At 51.9% G+C, this 20670-nt stretch overlaps 1 protein-coding gene across 2 annotated transcripts in view; it reads right to left on the bottom strand.

Moving 5' to 3' along the window:
• Positions 1-961: 961 nt before the first annotated feature.
• The window catches only part of ABCC3 (ATP binding cassette subfamily C member 3), a 47921-nt gene continuing 28212 nt past the window's right edge, over positions 962-20670 (bottom strand). The window contains exons 18-31 of one of the 2 annotated variants that reach the window (XM_066263963.1): positions 18667-18834; positions 18177-18369; positions 17048-17165; positions 16717-16864; positions 16409-16616; positions 15866-16176; positions 14306-14505; positions 14021-14147; positions 12695-12796; positions 8423-8569; positions 8133-8291; positions 7368-7534; positions 3846-4040; positions 962-1823 (exon numbers count right to left, since the gene is read on the bottom strand). In XM_066263963.1, the coding sequence (XP_066120060.1) occupies positions 1715-1823; positions 3846-4040; positions 7368-7534; positions 8133-8291; positions 8423-8569; positions 12695-12796; positions 14021-14147; positions 14306-14505; positions 15866-16176; positions 16409-16616; positions 16717-16864; positions 17048-17165; positions 18177-18369; positions 18667-18834 (2352 nt within the window). In that variant the 3' untranslated portion in view covers positions 962-1714. The remainder of the gene's footprint in view (positions 1824-3845; positions 4041-7367; positions 7535-8132; positions 8292-8422; positions 8570-12694; positions 12797-14020; positions 14148-14305; positions 14506-15865; positions 16177-16408; positions 16617-16716; positions 16865-17047; positions 17166-18176; positions 18370-18666; positions 18835-20670) is intronic. The other variant, XM_066263964.1, reaches the window with a different exon arrangement.

Raw genomic sequence — 20670 nt, 5'->3', positions numbered from 1 at the left:
CCTATTTACTTGACACAACTGAGCCTCTCCTTTGGGCTGTCAGCACCTGCCAGGGCCTCAGTGAGCTCAGAAACAAACTCCCAGGACAAGAGGGGAACGGCAGCTTCACGCGGCCAGCCCTTCAGCCGGGAACACGCTGAATGAATCTGCGTTTCTGTTGATTTGGGGCAGCTAGAGCTTCGCAGAGCAGACATCAGGCCAAACTGGTCTAATAAATCAGGGAGCATAGCAGCGACCTTTTCTTAGCACCAAGCAGAGGAAGAATAATTTGGCCATTTGTGCTTTCATACTTGCTTTATCACAAGGATGAAAGTCTTCTTCCATACATTCATAAACATCCTGGGCCAAAAAGAGCCTGCCGAAAAAAATATGATTAACCTTTAACAAATGGTTCTGCAGCACAGTCCGACCCAACATGTGCAGCAAAACCGGATCAAAGAAGCCATCTCCACACCCTCTGTGAACCACTTGGGATGGGGGAAGAAAACAAACCGTCACTCACAGTCACATGATACTAAGAATAAAGATTGAGGACATGAGAGAGGAGACCAGGAAACTTAGTAAGGAAACAGAGGAGATCCATTCCAAACACGAGGTCTCGTGCAGGTAGACGGACCCACAGCACACAGTTGGCTTGCTCGAGAGAGAAATGTAGCCCCCCAGCCCCCACCTCATTTACCAGCCTGGGACTGTGGTGGCAGGGCAGGCTCTGGGCCGCCCTGCGTTCCCACCTCCAGCCTCAGCCAGACTGAGGAAGATGAATGACTCGGACGCCGCCCTGGTTATGGGGACCTGTCTGGAACAGACTTCTAAATGCAGCAAGGAAATCAAGCACCTGCACTTTCCAGGCCCTAGGGAGGCAGGCTTAGAGGTCTGAGGGCTGCCGACCGTGGAGGTGTTCACAGGAGCTCTCCCAAGAGGCCTCAGGTCAGACTTCAGGGGCTTGATTTCTCACCTTTTAATAGTACCAGAGCAGGGGAGCAGGAACTACTAGCAATTACCCAGTGAATTTTGGCTGTGATGACAATATTTCCAGCCCAGAGCGCTTGGGTCTGAAGTCTTCAGATAATTCCAGCATGTAAATGTGTAATATAGTCCGTTTCTGCCTCTCCCCCTTCCTTCCTGCCTCCGCCAAAGGTCCTAACCCCCACACCTGTGGCCAGGCAGAGAACGGCTACATCAAAGCGTGTATTATGGACCACGTAGCGTCATTCCACTAGTGCTCCATCTTGAATGGATTCGGGCCAGCACTCTAGAGTAAAGGACTCAGTTCCCAGGGACAGCCTGACCCGGCAATCTTCTGTTCCAGGAGGAAAAAGCTTTATTAAAAAAAAAACAACAACACGAAAAACCTTCTGAATAGAAGATATGAAAAATCTTACAGGGGCAGGGAAGTCATTTTTCATGAAATGACTGCAAGCAGAATAGTGGGGAAAGTAACTCAAGACTGGGAATCAGGAGCCTAGTCTGATCCAGGGACTAGTCTGGGCTCTGTCTCAGAACATCTGTGACCTTGGGCATGGCAGTGACCTCTGGAGCCTCACTTCCTCATCTAAAGCATTGAGCACGATTAGCCTGTGAAGAGCTTCACAGGGTTAAAAATCTAGCAGATGTCCCCAGCATTTGCTATCGTCCATTCTGCAGACATAGTTGGTGTCCTTCCCCTTTTTGAAGAAAACCAGGCACGGCCAGGAGGAAATCCCAGGAATATATTTCAGGCAAGTCCGGCATCTCTGGCCATCCCGTAGAAGATGCCTCTGGCTGCAATCAGGTTGGTTGGAGAATCAAATTCAGCTACTGTCCCTTTGTCCAGGACCAGGACCCTAGCCAAAGAAAAGAAGCGGTCACGTCTCCGTCAGCCCAGCCCTGGCCTCAGAGCCCAGCCCTGCCCTTCTGAGCACTGCGTAGGCCCCGCAGTGACATGCCAGCCCTCCCACTTCAGTCAGCCCACCCAGCACAGCCGCAACACCACATGTGCACACTTGCAAGGCTGGTTATTTTAGCCGCTCCGTTTGCTCTCCTAGCAGATGAGGCGGTTTCTGGGATCAAACACAAGGTTCCTATTCATCTCTGCTAGTCGGGGCTCTGAAAACCTTCCCTAATGAGCCTTTCCCCTCGCCGGGGTCACAGGACTGTGCGTGGAGAGCCACGGGCCTGTGTGCTGGGCCCTGTGCGCTTCCATCTGCTTTGTGCCAACTCACAAAGGCACACGGCGGGACACCGAGCTGCAGTGAGCCCTGACACTGGAATCTGGGGCTTTGGCTGCAAATCTGGCTGCTGCTGATGGGTGGATCTGCCCCCACCCACACACACACAGTCCGACCTAGGCCTAGGATTAGATTATCCCGCCAACTAGTCACAGGGTGCACCTGGTACAGGGCCAACACGCTGGCTCCCAGGATGAGGCAGAAGTGGATAGGGCTCTTCCAAGCCGGTGGAGGTACCCCTGGATAGAAGGGTGGTGACTGCATTGTTTCCTTACCGATGGGGTGTCCGGAAACAACATATCCTATGTTGTCTCTGGACATCACTGCCTGGCAACCTCCCATCCTGGCACTCAGGAGACTGCCCCTTCTCTTCAGAGGCTCCTTATTGCACTTAGGGTATGGGATGCTTTACCATGGTCCTAGAAGCGCAGCACAGTGGGGCCTGTCCCTCTCTCCCCCCATCTTGGTTCTACTGCCCTCCTCACCCTTTGCATTCCAGCTTCAAGTGCCTTCCTACCTCAGGGCCTTTGCATGTGTTGTATCCTTTGCCAGACATTTCCAGCTTCTTCCCAACCCCATCGCCTTCCCCACTTTCAGCTCCTACTCATCCTCTAGGGTGTGGCTGGGGCTTCCCTTCCTTAGGAGAGAAAGTATCTTGGCTGCCCTGTGTAAATTGGCTTTCTCAGGCTTCTACACACACCGACTCCTGCTTCCTTCCCACAGGCTTTAATTACATCTTCAATCGTGTGATTATCTGATTAATTTCTGTCAGACCCACTAGAATAAATAACTCCCTACCTCCAAGGTCGGTCTGAGCCTTCTCACCTCAAAGCTGCTGGTGAAAGCCATTTTTAGTTAGGCCTGAAAACAGATCCTCTCAGCCCAGCCCTGTCCCTTATCTGGACCCAGGGCCCAACACTTCCTGCCCCACCCTCCCTTCTCTTCTCCCAGTGGGGTCCTGGGTGGTGTGGACAGTGGGGAGGGATGGGACAGACAGACCATAGCAGCATATGGCATTCTCAGCTTGGTGCCCAAACCCCTGGGACTGTGTGGAGACACTTCTGAGAGAGGGACAAGAGCTGCCCATTGTCCTGTGGGTACTTATTTGGTGAACGAAAGCCTGTTGATATGCAGCATAGATTTGCGGCCGCATCTGCCTCCTCTTCTTCACTCTAAGCTCCCATGTTTCCAAGGGGGCCCGCCTGCTGGGCCAGTGCCAGCTCATTTCCATAAGCTTCTGAGTCACCCAGCCCCTCCCCTTCTCCAACACCACACTTTGACATTGGACACAATGAGGGAATAGGCCACAGTCTTTCCTTTTGTCTGAAGGAGCTGCCTCCTCAAAGAAGTCATGAGATTCTGAAAGCAAGGCCCCTTTCCTACCCTTCAGAGTAAATGGTCCCAGAGAGAATTATAGTAAGGAGCTGGGAAGGAAACTGACATTTCCTGGAATCTCCTGCACTTGGAACGTTTATTTCATTGACTCTCACTACAGCCGTGAGACAGAGGTTCAGGAAGGCTCATCACATTGCCCAAGGTCACACATCTCTCTCATGTCCAAATAACCTTAATCGAACTGCTCTTTCCCAATGGCCCAGGTGACCCCCAGGTCCCTCTCTGCTTGCGTTCGGGCCCCACCTGGTGTAGTCCATGATGGTGTTGAGCCGGTGTGCGATGGTCAGCACCGTGCAGGTCTCAAACTGGGTGCGGATGGTAGCCTGGATGAGGTCATCAGTCTCCAGGTCAATGGCGGCGGTGGCCTCGTCTAAAACCAGGATTCGGCTCTTGCGGAGGAGGGCTCGGGCCAGGCACACAAGCTGCCGCTGACCCACACTGGGAATGGGGAAGGCAGACATTTCCAACAGGGTGCCCCCAACTTGCCCCTGGGCCTCACTCTCCCAACTGTTTCTGTCTCCACTCCTTCCCAACGGCCCCAGACTGGCTTTCGGTCTAATCTCTCTCATTTCTGCCTCAGCCTGGTGCTCCTGGAGTCCCATCGAGGTCTGGACAACACAGGATTATATGAGAGGCCTTGAGAATACAGCCACTAAATCTCTCAACACTACGACCTCCAGTCTGTGTCTGGTACCTGACCTCCTCTTCCTCTGCTTTCTCTCCGGTCCTGACTCTCCTCCGCTAGTGTGCCATGATGCTTCCCTGCTCCACCTATCAGCACTTTACACCTTAGTAAGAACGCACTTACACGGCTCTTCCTGGATATTTGCATACATTATGCCATCTTGCTGGGCCCTAATATCACACAATTCAGACAGCCATCTCCTGCCCCCATGGGAAATACAGGCGAGGGCTGTGGGAACCAGGAAGGGGAAGGGCAGGGAAGGACCCAGGGGAGTCCCCAGGCCTGGTCACTGGGAAGGCGGAGGAGGGGCAGGATGCATACCTTCCACCCATCACCTTGGAAGCCAGAGCCACTGAACAAAGCGGGGCTGTGTTCCCAACCCCAGAGGCGGCAACCCCCCCCCCCCACACACACACCCAAGGACAAATACCTCAGCTCTTCCCAAAGGGGTGAGTCACCATAGCCCGAGTGAAGGCCAGTCTCTCTCCCTGGCCCATTCCCGCAACTAATGAAGGTTTTGGCAGCAGAATGAGCCGCCAGATAGAGTTCAGGACTGATTTATGGTGGGACTGGCACAGGACACAGGTTATACTTAAAGCGGCTACACGCTCAGTGAGAGAGGAGGGGAGCCCATTTCTGTCTCAGCTCCTGGTGTACACGGGGGTGGAGGGGGGGGGTGGTCTGGGAGAGGTGCCTGTGGCAAGCAGGAACAGGAGAATGGGCCAGAAAACAACTCTGAGGTGCAGGGTCTGGAAGCTTAGGGTTGTCTGCTGGCTACCTCCAACACATTGTATAAGTGACATCTGTTAAAATGCATATTCAGTCTTACAAGGCTGCCTGGGGAGACAGGTACATCCCATGGGTGTCTATAATGCAGCAAAAAAAAAAAAAAGTTTTGGGCAAAAGCCATCTACTTTCTCAAGTTCCTGCCTTTCCCCTTCTAGTTGAGAAGCTTTGGGCAAATAATTTTATACTTTGGAGCCTTGTTTCTGGCCCACAGGACAGCAGTAAAGATTAAATGAGATCGTGGAGGCTTTGAGCACTACGAAGTGCAAATGTAAGGTTCTTTTTTGTTTCTGATGTCTGGAGAGAGCCCATGGGTGTGGATCAGGTCGAATAAGAAGAATGAATAAGAATAGCTAAATTTCTCAGGAGCATATAGAGGCTAAGTGCCTTCCCACGGAATCACAATGACCCTAATGCTGTCCAAATGGTAGCCAACTGGTCACATATGGCTTACTGAGCACTTGAAATCTGAATTGGGATATGCTGTACAGGTACAGGTACACATGGGATTTCAAACTAAGGAAAAAAATGCACAATACCCTAATAACTTTCATGGCAATTACATGTGGAAAAGATAATATTTTCGATATTCTGGGCTCAAGAAAATACACTATTAAAATTTATTTCACCTGTTCCTTTTTCCTTTTTTTTTTTTTTTTACAGAGAGAGTGTCAGAGAGAGGGATAGATAAGGACAGACAGACAGGAACAGAGAGAGATGAGAAGCATCAACCATCAGTTTTTCATTGCAACACCTTAGTTGTTCATTGATTGCTTTCTCATATGTGCCTTGACCATGGGGCTACAGCTGACTAACCCATTGCTCGAGCCAGCAACACTGAGCTCAAGCTGGTGAGCTTTTTTTTTTTTTTTCCTCAAACCAGATGAGCCCGCACCCACGCTGGCGACCTCGGGGTCTCGAACCTGGGTCCTCCGCATACCAGTTTGACGCTCTATCCACTGCACCACTGCCTGGTCAGGCCCTTTTTCCTTTTTTAAGTGTGGCTACTAGAAAAAAATTTAATTAAAAATATGTTGCTCATATTTTTATTGGGCAGCACGATGACAGTGAAAAGAGGTATGGGGCTGTTATTATTCCCACTTTACAGTGAAAGAAAAGGAGGCACAGAGAAGTTAAGCAAGTTGCCCAAAATCACACAGCTAACACAGGTATGAGACTCTCAAGCCTTTAGACTCGGTGTTGGGCAAATGAGTTTGTAAAATTTGTGTTTTTTGAGTTTTCTCACTTAGTGTTAAAAAACGTTGCTGGGCAGCACCAGGTATATGTTGGTCTATGAAACTGCAAATTACCTTCCTGCTTGGGGAGGGCCATTATCTTGCTAATGTTTGCAGGGTGCTGAGGAAGAAGCCAGTTTGTGCAGAGGAGTGAGAACAGAGAGAGAGAAGGTATGCAGATGGGGAACCAGCGCTGAGGGCCTTTTGTGAGTTCCGCTGAGAGTGGTGAAGCCCTTGATTCTAGTAGGAACCAGAGAAGATTCTCCTGGTTGTGGAACTGGAGGGAAGTGTTTTCCCTGTGTGTTGCTCGTCGGCCGGTGCAAGACTTTAATAAAGGAATGGCCCACTGTTCTTTGGCTCCACTGTTTCTTTACCGTCTGTCTGAATTTAATGGGAACCTGCATGTGCATGGCCACGATGGTGGCGGCCTCTGGCCCTACACTCAGTAAGAAGAGATTTCTGGCTCTCCCTGATGCACAGCCCAGAGGCTGGGGATATAAAATCTAGGGCTATAAGAAAGCAAAGAAGGGCCTTGAGAGCTGTCACTTTACCCATTCGTAAATGACAGATGAGACTGCATCCATCTTAGAGAATATCTACAATTTCCTTAAAGCACTGTGGATCTCCTCTCACCTGCTCCACAGATTCAGTACACACACACCGCGCGCACACACACACACACACACACACACACCCCTCAGTATGGCACTGACAACCTACAGGACATGACTGAAGAGGGCTCTGGAATCTCCCAGACCTGGTTCAAATCCCAGGCATGCCCTCTCTCAGCTACGTGACTGTGGGTCTGCCTCAGGTTCCTCATCTTCCAAGTGGCACTAGGGACCCCCTCTGGGGCTTGTGGGAGGAGTCAGTGAGATGGTGCACCATGCCTGGCACACAGAATACGTTCAGGACAAACAATGGCCCTAAGTGCACCCAGGCTGAGATAAGAGTGGGGAGGCCGGAGGGGGACTGGCCTGGATTTGGTGTCATCTGATGTTAACTAGCTCCCTTGGCTCCACAGGGTGCAGCGTCTGGCCCGTCCACGCCCACTGTTACCTGAGATTCTCTCCTCCCTCGGAGCACAGGAAGTCCAGGCCCGCTGGCTGGGAGCTCACAAACGTGTGCAGGTGGGACAGCTCCAAGGCCCGCCATATGTCGTCCTCTGAGTAATTGCCAAAGGGGTCCAGGTTCATACGCAGGGTCCCCGAGAACAGGATGGGGTCCTGGAGCACACCAAGGCCTTAGAGGGAGGCATTTTGGGCCCCATAAGGAACTACGGACCCCAGAGCCAGGGAGAAAAAAAAAAGGGGACTTGAGGTGGCAGCATTCCCACTCTGTCCCCAGCCAGGGGGGAGGCAATGGCCAAGGAGATAGAAAATGCCTGTAGGACTGCGATAAACCTCGGCTTTGCCAACCCCAGAGTCCTCCACTAAAGCAGACCCGAGCACTAATCTGCCTCCAAAGTGCCCAGTCAGCAGGAAAAATAGCCCGGACAAGCCAGAAAAAGTGAAATGTAATTCAGAGCTGAGAAGCCAGAAAGCTGGGACAGAATGTCTCCAGAATGGGGCTTCAGGGGTCCCAGAGTCCCGGCCCCATTTGTTCGCTGGCCAAGGAGGTTGCAGGGCAGGGTCTGATGGGGCCAGGCAACTTCTGACATTTCCAGATCCATAACAGGTGGCCACTCCGCGGCTCTGCTCCTGCTGTCTGGCCCTCTAGCCTCACAGACCGAGGGCCCAGTCTTGGACCTCAACCTACAGAACAGGGATGGGTCTGCCCCTCAGGGTCTTTGTCTAGTGTGGCCATTCTATGTCAGGTTCATACCTGGGGGATGATGGTCAGCTGGGAACGCAGGTCGTGGAGTCCGATATCCGCCACGTTCAGGCCGTCAATGTAGATCTTACCCTCGGCGGCCTCCAGGATGCGGAACAGGCAGAGGGTCATGGACGATTTGCCAGCCCCAGTGCGGCCCACAATGCCCACCTGGAAGGGGTGGACAGGGGGAGTCGGGGAGGCCAAGCAGACCGGTGGGATGGAGCATCCGCTCTCCCAAAGACCCACACTCCCCAGGAGGGGTATAGCCATGACCCAGGCACAAACCCGGCTCTGCACACCTTCTCGCCACCGCGCACGCGCAGACTCAGGTCCTTCAGCACCAGATCCAGGCCCGGCCGGTAGCGCACAGAGTAATTCTGGAACTCCACCTCACCCTGGGTGGGCCAGCCCGCAGGAGGGGGGCTGCCCTTCACCACCCAGGGGGCCTGGCACAGGGGAAGATGGGTTCTGCATCAAGTGGGCTCTCTATCCCAGCCTGGCCCCTCCTACTTTTCAGTCTCCCTATGGCCTCCTCCAGCCCCACCCACTGTGGTCCCTGGGAAGGGGGTGGGGGATACTAAAGGGTAAAAGGGGACAAATATATGGAGAGTTACTGGTGCCCCTGTGGCCCACACTTGTTCAATGACCCCTTATTCCTCTGCCTTTATCCCCCACAGTGCTGCTCCAACACCCCCCATCCTGCCTTCTCCTACTCTCTCCCTGTTGTGCCCCACACTCCTGAGCGGCCCCTCCTTCCCTGCCCTAGCTGCCACTTTCAACACAGGTACTGGAGTCACATCGGTGAACAAAACAAAGTCCTCGTTCCCCTGAGGATTAATCTGGCATGGGGGTCTAAGATAAAAAAGCAAATCCACATAATGTGAGGAGGTGATGAGTGCCAAGAAGTGCTTGGTGTTGCTGTTCTGTACGATGTAATCAGGGAAGGCTGCTTGGAGGAGGTGATATTTAAATAAAGACCTGAAGGAAATGAGGGAACAAGCCAAGTAAGTATCTGGGGACGGAGGGAACAGCAAGTACAAATGCCTCCAGGTGTGTTCCTGAGCACAGTGATAAAGCTGAGAAGGGGTTGACAGGTATGGGGTGGCCCCATCATATAGGGGCTTGAAGGCTATTTGAAGGACTAAGGATTTTTACTTTAAGATGTAGAACCATTAGAGGGTGGTGCACAGAGGAATGATGGGATTTGGTGTGTTTTTAAAGGACCCCTCTGGCTGCTACCAGGTGAAGGGAGAGGGGAAAGTGGAAACTGAATCACTAGTTAGAAGGCTGTTAAAATTAATTGGGAGGACCAGAACAGACACTTCTCTCAAGAGGACATACAAATGACAAACAGATATATGAAAAGAAGCTCAACTTCACTAGTTATTAGGGAAATGCAAATCAAAACTACCAATGAGATACCACCTCACATCCATCAGAATGGCTCTTATCAACAAGACAAGTAATAACAAGCGTTGGAGAGGCTGTGGAGAAAAAGGAACCCTCATTCACTGCTGGTGGGAATGTAAACTGGTAGAGCCACTATGAAAAACAGTATAGTGGCCTGACCAGGTGGTGGCGCAGTGGATAGAGCGTCAGACTGGGATGCAGAGGACCCAGGTTCGAGACCCCGAGGTCGCCAGCTTGAGCACGGGCTCATCTGGTTTGAGCAAAAGCTCACCAGCTTGAACCCAGGGTCGCTGGCTCCAGCAAGGGGTAACTCAGTCTGCTGAAGGCCTGCGGTCAAGGCACATATGAGAAAGCAATCAATGAACAACTAAGGTGTTGCAATGCGCAATGAAAAACTAATGATTGATGCTTCTCATCTCTCTCCATTCCTGTCTGTCCCTGTCTATCCCTCTCTCTGACTCACTCTCTGTCACTGTAAAATAAATAAATAAATAAAAATTGTTAAGAAAAACAGTATGGTGGCACCTCAAAAAACTAAGATTAGAGTTATCATATGACCCAGCAATCACTCTTCTGGGTATCTACCCCCCAAATTTGAGAACATTATTCACAAATATATATGCATTCCCATGTTCGCTGCAGCATTATTCATGGTGGCCAAGACATGGAAACAATCAAAGTGTCCTTTGGCTGATGAGTAGATAAAGAAGATGTGGTACATATATACACTGGAATACTACCCAGCCATAAGAAATGATGAAATACTGCCATTTGTGACAACATGGACGGACCTTGAGAATGTTATGCTAAGTGAAATAATTCAGTCAGAACAAGCTAAGAAACATTTCATATAAAGCAAACGCAGACACGACAGTCCCTTTGGTTACCAAAGGGAAGGGGGTGGGGGATACTAAAGGGGACAAATATACGGTGATGGAAGATAATTTGAATTTGGGCGGTGGGCACACAATGCAATGCACAGATCGGGTAGCATAGAAATGTACACTTGAAACCTGTGTAATCTTATTAACCAATGTCACTTTAAGAAAATTTAAAAGTCAACCAACTACCAACTAAAAGATAACATAAGATAAATAAATTGGGCATAAGATGTTGGTGGCTTCAAGATAGGATCAACTGTATAATTTGGGGGTGCCCAGTGCAAGATGAAAATGTGGGAGAAACGTCCAGATGGCAAGAGCAGAGCATGAAAGCACGTGTGAGGTCCCTCTGACCATGAGGACCTCCTGAGAGTGGGGACCTGTGTGACTGCGCAGGTGACATACCCATGAAGCCAGCCTTGCTTGGAGGCAGGGGAAGCCCGACTCTCAGCAGTCAAAGAGCAGCGTGGCCAGTAGAGACCCCTTCTCCCAAGGACATGTCAAAGGAATGAACAGCAGGGTTGGGGAGGGCAGAATGTTTCCGGATATGGAGACAGGAGCATGTGTGTAGACAGGAGAAAATCGGAATCTAGACATGAAGGAGAATTTGAGGATCCCAGCCAGTGGGGGTGGGGGATGCCTGGGGAAGGCAGGGGTAGGTGGAGCCACAGGGGCAGGAAAGGTCAGGCTGGGAGGGACAGGGGGGGGCTCCATGGAGGCTGACAGGCGAGAGCCAGACCTTCCGAGAAGAGAGAGGTCATCACATCTGCATGTTGCTGACAGGCTGAATTAGATGAGAACAGAAAAGTGTCCCCTAGGTTCGGAACCAGGGAGGTCACTGGTGAGCAATTTCTGTGGAGCGACGGGGCCGGAAACCAGACTGCAGGAGGCAGATGAGCTAAGCAATGAGGAAAGCGATGAGGAGGAGGGCGTGCACAGACCCTATTTTATAACCAGCTTCACAACAAAAGAGAGCAGAGAAAGGGGCGGTAGGATGTAGGAGAAGGGGAGGGTTGGCTTGTGTATCTAGAATGGAAGCCATGATAGCATATTTTTGCACATGGATGGAAATCACTCAACAGAGGGAGCAATACGGATGGTGCAGGAGGTGAAGGGTGTCGAGAGAAAGTGAAATTCTTGAGTGGCCATGTGGAAACGTTGTGGGTGGACTTTGAGATGAGGAGGGACATTTCCTAATAAAAGAGAAAGGAAGAAGGTGAAAGGGCCATGGGCAGGTCTGCGAGAAGGTTGGGGAAGTTTACATCTTACAACCTGTTTTCTCACTGACTTGTTGGGCAAGATGGACAGCTGGGCACAGAGAGGAAGGAGATGTGAGGGTTTGAGAAAAGAAGGTTCAAAGCAGATCTTTCTGGAAGTGGGGACACAGGAGGAGCAAAAGAGGACCAGCCAGCAGCGGTGCGTAGTTGTAACCCTGAAGCGAGCCCGTGATTCTGTCCAGCTACGTCCAAGTGCCGAGCGCCGGCATGGAGAAGGTGGGCAGGGGGGTCACCAGGGCTGGTGTTGAAGGTGGGTACAACTGAGAGAGAGGGGGGGGTAGAGAGAGAGAGAGAGAGAGAGAGACGGGCAAGGGACGTGGGGGCACTGGTGTCAGTGGAGCACGGAATCCCAGCCGGATGAGTCGACGGGCAGGGGACATAGGCAGGCCACAGGACTGGGAGTCCCAATGAGGACAGAGTACTGTGATAGCAGAGGGCTTGGAATACATAAACTAGCAGGATGGCAAGGGCGATCTAAAAGGGGATGCTAGCCACAGAGCTCTCAGGGGTGGTGCGGCTCCCGGGCATGAAGAGGTCTGGGCTGCGACCATGGAAGGGCGTGAACCCATGGAAGGGCGTGAACGGAGAAATCGGAATCTCCCAGTAGAGGGCAGCTCCCCTCCCCCAGCAAAGGGCAGCTGCCCCACCCCTGCTCCTTTGCCAGGCTGATGTCTTTGGCTGGATGCTCACCTTCCCTGATCATCCCAGCTTCGGGTGTGACACCCCTGAGCTCTGGTCTTCCAGCCCAATGCCCTGCAGTAGGTCTCACCTCTGCCACTACATCAGAATCTGCTCAGACCCTGACCTGCTCAACGGGGAACCCTCTATTCCTCCTCCTAACATAGACCTCTGGCTGATGCTCAATAGCGATGAGTGGATGAATGAATAGATGAAGAGCCACGTGGGTAGCTGGCTTTGGGGCATAGGGATGGTGGGCTACTGAGCACCCCCGCCCCCACTAGCTATTCCAGATGCCCCACCCCAGGCTCATCCCAGTACCCACCTCTGTCTCTGTACTGGAGTACTCCTTGACTCTCTCCACAGCCACAATGTTAGACTCCAAGTCTGATAACATTCGTATCATCCAGTTCAGAGCAAACGTCACCTGGCCAAAGGCACTGGGTCATAAGTAGGGCAATCTCTCTCCCCCCCCACAATGGTTTTGGGAGGAATTCAGACTCCTTGATTAGGCTCCTGTCCCATCAATAACCCAGGTGGACCTGAGCAAGCCCATAGGTGTGTGCCACCCAGGACTCTAATCACAACTGTACCTTAGGCAGTGACAAGGCAGATTTAACCAAGGGCCACCTAGGCCAGAGTTTTACAAACATTATTAATATGTGTAAGAAAGACTTCTCAGAGAACCTTGTTTCTAACTCAGCAGGTCGGTGGTGGAACCTGAGACCCTGCATTTCTAACACGCTCCCCGCCTGACCTGTGGTGGTGCAGTGGATAAAGCATTGACCTGAAATGCTGAGGTTGCTGGTTTGAAACCCCTGGGCTTGCCCAGTCAAGGCCCATATGACAAGCAAGCAATGAACAACTAAAGTGAAGCAACTATGAGTTCATACCTCTCACTTTCCTCCATCCTCTCTATAAAATCAATAAATCAAATCTTAAAAAAAACAAAACCAAGCTCCCAGATGATGATGACACAATTGGCCCTTGGACCACAGTTTGTGCAGCAAGGAGTCTCGATTAACATGCAGGGTCCTGAGCCCCATCCCGGGCCTCCTTTCTCAGAATCCACATCTTTAACAAGATCTCCAGGTGATTCGTATGCACATAAAGTTTGAGGAGATTGATCTGTCTGGATTGTCCATTGTTTACCAAAGCTTTCAAGACTTGAGCCACCTGAAGCATTGAAAATGTGATTTGCTTCACAAAATTGCAGCTGCCGTTAGCGACGGGCCCAGCCTCCAGCCCAGGCATGTGAAATGAGACGCATCCTGGCCCTGTACTTCCCTGCCCCAGGAGTTGTCAGGGTAGAACTTCTAGATCTTGGGCCCAGGCAGGACGAGTTCTGTTTGTGTTTTGGGGACCAAGCTCCAAGATCATTTATTTCTCCAACACCCCAAGATGGAGAATCTCCTCCAGGTTCTTGCAACATTTTGTTCCTCCCCCTACCAAGACTTGCTCACCCGGCACGACAATCCCCTGCTGGTGGGAGTGCCTCTCCATGCTGGACTGTGAGCTCACGACCCTGGAGACCAGAACCTGCGGCTGGGCCCCACACTGGGCAGAGCAGGGTGCTCAGGAGATGCCCGTGACCCCTGGGTGGCCTCTGCCCCTGTGGTGGCCCCTCCCTGGGGCCCAGACCCCTGCATACCTGTAGGGCATAGGACACAGAAAGGCCCACCATCCCTGGGCTCAGCCTGCTTCTCTCAATTACAGCAAAGAGTGCAGCAAAGAACACAATACAGTTCCCCACGAACTCCACTCGAACCCCCAGCCACCTGCAGGGATTAGACAAGGAGAGACTAGGGCAGGTGCGGGAAGGAGAAGTTTCCTGCTTGGGAGGAGGAGGCGCTTGGGCCCAGAACACCAGGGTCTCTCCAGCAGAGACCCTAGCGGGGGCTGCTGGAGGAGCAGGAGTGGGGAGGAGGCTCCTGACCTGTTGGAGGATATGTTGGGGTAGCAGCTTCTCAGGTTGTAGTCCACCTTAGCATCGCTAATGGCCTCAAAGTCCTGGCTGCGGCCGTAAGCCCGGATGACGCTGGAGCCAGTCACCGTCTCCGAAAAGTGGGAGTAAATGGGCGAGCGGCTGACAGATTCCAGCCGCTTCAGCTGCCGTGATGTGGCCACATAGAAGCGCTGAGGGAGGATGGGAAAGAGCTTGGGGTCAGGACTGGGGACCCTCTGAACCCATCTGGGCTCTTCCCAGCCGTCCCCACTCTCCCCTAAGACCTTGCTCCTGCCCCTGCCCGAAAGAACCTAAGGCTTTAGCGTCCTGGTGCGGCTTCTGGAACTCATTCCACCCTTTCTCCCTGCTCAGCTATGCTCGGCTTCCAAGCCACTTCCTCCACAAAGCTCTTATTCCCCCTCACTCCCCGTGGGGCCTGGATTACAGCACTGACCTGGCTTGGCCTTCTAAGTCAGCGAGCATGTCTATCTCCACTTAGGGGCTTTAGCAATGTGCTCACACAGTCAAATCTTTTTGCAAAATTTGCAAAAAAAAAAAAAAAAAAGAATTTTGTGTTCTCTTTCTTAAAGAGCTTCTTCCTTTCATGTCCCATCCAGTTGTTTAAGCTGTAGCCCCACCAACACACAGGCCCGCCTGCAGCTTCCTTCCTCTACGCGGTGGACTCCGAGATGGCCAGAGCTGTGCATGGTATGTCCCCTGTCCCAGCACAGAGTGCAGCCCACCACAGTCTCTGCACACGGGGGCCTCTAGCCATCCTGTGGATCACCTTCATCAACTGACTAGTTCATGGCAGGACAGGGAGTTGGCAACACAAACTACTTCTATAGTTAGCTGTATCCAAAAGTTATCATCTGGTTTTTTTTCTCCCAAGAGAGAGATAGAGATAGATAGAAAGAGAGATAGTAAGGGAGAGAGATGAGAAGCATCAATTCGTAGTTATGGCACTTTAGTTGTTCATTGATTGTTTCTTATACATGCCTTGACCCAGCTAAGCCAGTGACCCCTTGCCCAGCAACCCTGGGCTCAAGCCAGCAACCCTTGCGCTCAAGCTGGTGAGCCTGTGCTCAAGCCAGCAACCTCGGAGTTTTTGAACCTGAGACCTCAGTGTCCCAGGTCGACACTCTATCCACTGTGCCACAACTGGTTAGGCTCAACTCATCTTTTTAAACATACATACACATATACGTTTAGAAATGTACAGAATGAAGGGAAGGATAATGTGTCCCAAACTATTATTTTAGTTAAAAATAGCCAACAGGAAGGAGTTTTGGGGCCAGTCACAATTTATAAGGATTTCACTTCATCCTAGCAACAACCCTAGGAGGCAGGTTCTATGATTCTCTCTTTACAGGTGAGGGAAGTGAGTTTCAAAGAGGAAAAGTAGCCAACAGCTGTCACTAACCAACACCAGCAATGCCCCTGAGGTCTGCCCTCCCTTCATCCCACCCCTGGTCACCAGCCCACACCAAAGCCTCACCCACACAAGGGCCCCACACTCCTGAGAGCCATGCCCACCCACTCCCCAGGCACCTGCACCAAGATGTAGAAGACAGCCAGAGGCAGGATGACCACCGCGAAGAGCGGCGTGCTGGCCACGACGACCACGAGGGTGGAGACCGAGGTGAAGAAGGAGTTCAGCAGCATGAGAATAGTGGGCGCCAGGACCTCATCAATGACATAGATGTCCTTGGAGAAGCGGTTGAGGATACGGCCTGACGGCGTCGTGTCAAAGAAGGACTGTGGCGAGTGCATCTTGTTGTGCAGCAGCGCCTGGTGGAGCAGGCGTGCTGCCCGAACACAGCCCACCGTCATCATGATGGACGACAGCACCACCAGGAGCCCTGTGGGAGAGGGCAGAGGGGCGCTCACTCCCCTGGCCAGGTGGCAGGCATGCAGGGGCTAGTTCCGAGACAGGGGATAGCCATGGGGGGCTAGGCAGGCTCACAGGCAGGTGGACACCGGGGTGGGGCAGCGGCTGTGATGGTGGAGGAAAGGGCGTGGCTTGGGGGCTCAGCAGCTCAGAGGTGAGAAAGGGGCCACTGGAGCCCCTTCCAGCTCTCTCTGCAGACTCACCTTGCAGAATTCCCAAGGTGGCATAGACACCCAACCTCTGGGAGGTGTTGTTCTGCCGGCCACCCACCGCAGCCTCGTTGGTCCAGGCACTGAGCCAGATGTTGGCTCCGATGGCCGATGCACTTTGACCCACGTATAGCAGACAGATGACAAATGTGGTCCAGAGCCCCACAGCCTTGGCGTAATCCCAGAACACGCTCAGCTTCACCTGCATGGCCATGGTGGTCAGGGACAGGGGACTCCCGTGAGCTTCGGGACTGCTGGAGACCTGTCTACCCTCTCCAGCCCTCCTCGTCCTCGCTACTCACCTTGCCCATGCCGACCTTCTCTTCCTCAATCAGCATCCCATTTGCCTTCGCCTCTAATGCCGGCACTACCTTTTCTGCCGGGCCCAGGCGCCTCCGGGACACAGGCCGACCCTGGCCCTCCCCGTCCGAGGACATGGAACTCAGCTGTCTGTGGAGGCAGCTGGTCAGGCCCAGGGAGGAGGCCTCCGACACGCCCATAAGGCAGTGCCCCAGGAGGAGGATTTAGGCTGCAGTGCAGGCCCAGGGTGTGGGTGTCAGGTAGAATGCCCCCTTACCTAAACCCCACCTGGCAGGGTTTGGGGGGCCCTGACACAGCCTCCCAGGAGCTCACCTCATGAACTGCTTCCGGACCTCGTACGTGATTGGCTCGTTGTCCATCAGGTCTGTGTGGCTGCTAAGCGTGTCTTCAATCAACAGCACCTCCTCATCGTCTGCATCCTCCAAGGCTGCTATGGGTGGGAGGAAGGAGACAGAGGTCAGCTGGCGCCCGACAAGCCCCCCTCCCCACGCCAGTGAAGGAGCCCGAATGGACAAGCAAGAGGTAAATGAGAGGGGCTGAAAGGGCAGCAAGAAGAGTAACGACAAAAGTAAGTGACCAGCTGTGTGTTGTAAAAAGAAAAGGGCAGCAAGAAAAACTTAGGTTAGACAAGAAGTAAAACTTCCCATCAGGGGTTATGGAGAAGGGGACTCAGATATAGGGGTCAGGAGCTTGGGCTCTAGAGTCAGGCTGGTTGAGCTTACTTAAATCCTATTTCTTCACTGCATGACTCTGGGCAGGCATGTAAAGTGGGGATAATAATAGTACCCACTTCATCGTGTCATTGTGAGAATTAAAGGAACAGATGTGTGTCACATGCTCAGCAAGGGGCAGAGCACTGAGAAAACGATCGAGACGCGTTAGCTGTATGTACAGCAGCCGGCGAGAAGACCCAGGAAAAGGTCAGTGAGCCAGATCAGAGTCCGGGGGCGGCAGCAGGGGCTGGGGGCAGGTGTATCTCATGAGCCCAGGAACCTCAATATGTTCAATAAGGACAGGGAGTTTTCTGTTTGTTCATTGTTCTCTCTCAGCATTAGTGCCTGGTCATTGTCATTGCTCAATACTTATTTGTTGATAAATAAATGGCATTCCTAAGTACTGACATAGGTACCAAATGATTTATCTATGAAACGGCCTTGCTGTATAAGCTCGGCCTGGGCCTTTATGCTCTTTAGACACATGGGAAACTGAGGCTCTGAAGAACGAGAAGCTGGTCCCAGGTCACCTGGCTAGGGAAGAGGAGGGCAGGGACTTGATGACATCCGGTTCCCTTTCCCTCTTGGCAATGTCTTAGCATCACACCAGGGGTCCAAGCTCCCCAGAACCTCCCTTGTACAACCCTGGGACTGTCCACAGCTGCTCACAGACCCTCAAGACAGGGGAGGTGCTGGTAGGGCAGAGGGATAGGGAGGGCCAGGGTTACCAGGCCTGCTGTCCTCCTCCAGGTGCTCCTCGTCCTTACTGGGTGCATAGTTGTGGAGGAAGTTGGCAAAGGAGCCGTTGCGCTGCAGGAGGGCTGAGTAGGTGCCCACCTCAGACACCTGTCCGTCAGCTAGCACTATGATGAAGTCCGTCTGGGGCAGGAAGCTGATGCCGTGCGTCACCAGGACTCGTGTCTGGGGAGAAGGCAGCAGGCTGTCACTCCTACCGCCCTCAGCACACACCCCCACAATAGGCACGGGGCCACGGAGTATAAGGAGCCTGTGTACCAGGTACCTCACCCCAGGCACACTGCAGCTGGCTCAGTGCATTTGGCCTATGACCAGCACACGGGTTCCCTACCCACCCATCCCTCATTCCTGCTTCTCGCTTTCCCACACCTCCAGGTCTCACCCAAACCCTTGCCCTCTCGCCAGGTTCTCTCCCAGGGCCCTAGAGCTCACCTGCGCCCCTTAGCCTCCTGTAGATCTCACCTTGTTTGCCAGTACACCTTCTGGCCCGATGACTTGGTCAAAGATATGCTTGGCCACATGGGAGTCCACAGCTGACAGTGGGTCATCCAGCAAAAAAATGTCAGCGTCACTGTAAACAGCTCGGGCCAGACTGACCCGCTGCCGCTGGCCCCCGGACAAGTTAATGCCCTGGATGGAGGAGAGAGGTGGGAGGTGGGAGGTGGGAACTAGGTAGAAGGGAGTCAGACAGGCTCAAGGGGAATAGGGCCCTGTCTGCTGTCATTCAGCAAGGTAGACTTCTAATTCATATTTCATACGCCTGGACCTGTCTCTGTGAAGCTATACGGCCATGGAGAAAGGGTGGTGGCTTTCAGAATCCTTCTGGGACATGTAAAGACATTTGGTTCCCTCTGCTCCAGCACCCTGCCCAACTGGTTCTCCTGCATGCCACCTTCATATTCTGGGAGGCTGGAAATCCCCAGGAGGTCCTTAATAGACCTTTAAATCTTCCGTTGCTCATACAGTTTGCAGATGACTTTCATAACAATTATCCCATTTGGTCCTCATGTCAGTCCTTGCAGGGAGGTATCATTAGTCCCACTTTCCAGATGGAGATAATTAAAACTCAAGATGGTAATGACTTTGTCCAAGGTCCTGAACTATTAAGGTCAGAAGCAAGGACAGAAACCCAGCATCAATCCAAAATTCATCAACTCTGAGATCATTCAAGTGCCTGAGGGGAGGTAAGATATCTCCTTAAACCCATGATGGAGCAACTGATGCAGAGAGCAGCAAGGCTGGGCACAGAAGGCAGAGCCCAGGGCCCCAGAGGTGTAGCCTGCTTTCCTCCCAGCAGCCTTCCTCATTCCTTCTGAAACCGAGTCTCGCTCTTTGGGGTACCCTGAGAGAGTGACCCCCGCGGAGAGCAAGTGTGCAGCAGGAGCTGGAGCTGCCGGGGAGAGTCAGGGGTCGTAACTGAGGCATGTGAGCGTGCCTGCATTCAACCAACCAGTCTCTCTTGAGCGCCTGCTATGTGCTGGGCACTGAGTTAGGTTTGTGTGTGTGTGAGGTCAGAGTGGGCCCATGAGAGATGGGAAAGAGGAACAGTGTCACAGATGGGGAGGTCTTCCCTGGGTTCCTGTATCCTTGGACCCTTACTTTCCCATTCCCTCTGCTCAGGCTCAGGTCCTCATCATTGGCCCAGACCATCATGACAGGGTCCTCACTGGCCCTGTGCCTTCGGGCCCCTCGACACAGCCAGAGCAGCATTCCAGCTCTTCCTGCTGGAACCGCTCCATTGACAAATTACACTTCAAGGTAAATAATGATGGTACTGAATTATAACCCACTGGATCAAATAAGAATCCATGAGACCATATTGATATATAAAAATTAATGAATAAGTAAAAAATGGGAAGGAGGAGAAAGCGCTTTGTCAGAGTAAAATGTCAACTAATAACCATAGAATAGAACGGAGGTAGAAAATTAGCATTTGGCAAACATCATAGTCAACACTGACTCAGGTGAGAATCATCAGTGAAAGTTATGATTAATGAAAGACACCACCTCAATCAAGTGATCAAAGTTAACAATGTTAATTGGTTGATATGATGTGCCTCCCAATAGGGTACACCAAGAAGGATACAACATTACTCCTATATTATTTCCTCCAAAAAGGTAGAATCTGTATCTGTAATTGTGTTCAAACTGAGAGACATGCTACAAAATAACTAACTACTCTATACTTTTCAAAAGTGTCAAGGTCCTAAAACACAAACTCAGAGAATAAAGAGCTATGACAAGTAAATACATACACAACTCATATACATATACAAATACAGATACAGATACATATACAGATACAGATACAACTGGATTAGATTCTAGCCCAGGAAGGAAAATAGCTAAACAAAAGACATTACTGGGACAAATGATGACATTTGAATACAGACTGTGAATTAGATACTAATATTGTATTTACTATATAGGTATCTACTAATATGTATTAACTATGGTTATGTAAGA

The sequence above is a fragment of the Saccopteryx bilineata genome, chromosome 2 (assembly GCF_036850765.1).
Source record: "Saccopteryx bilineata isolate mSacBil1 chromosome 2, mSacBil1_pri_phased_curated, whole genome shotgun sequence".
Taxonomy (NCBI): Eukaryota; Metazoa; Chordata; class Mammalia; order Chiroptera; family Emballonuridae; genus Saccopteryx; species Saccopteryx bilineata.
This window is presented reverse-complemented; position numbering and strand designations above follow the sequence as displayed.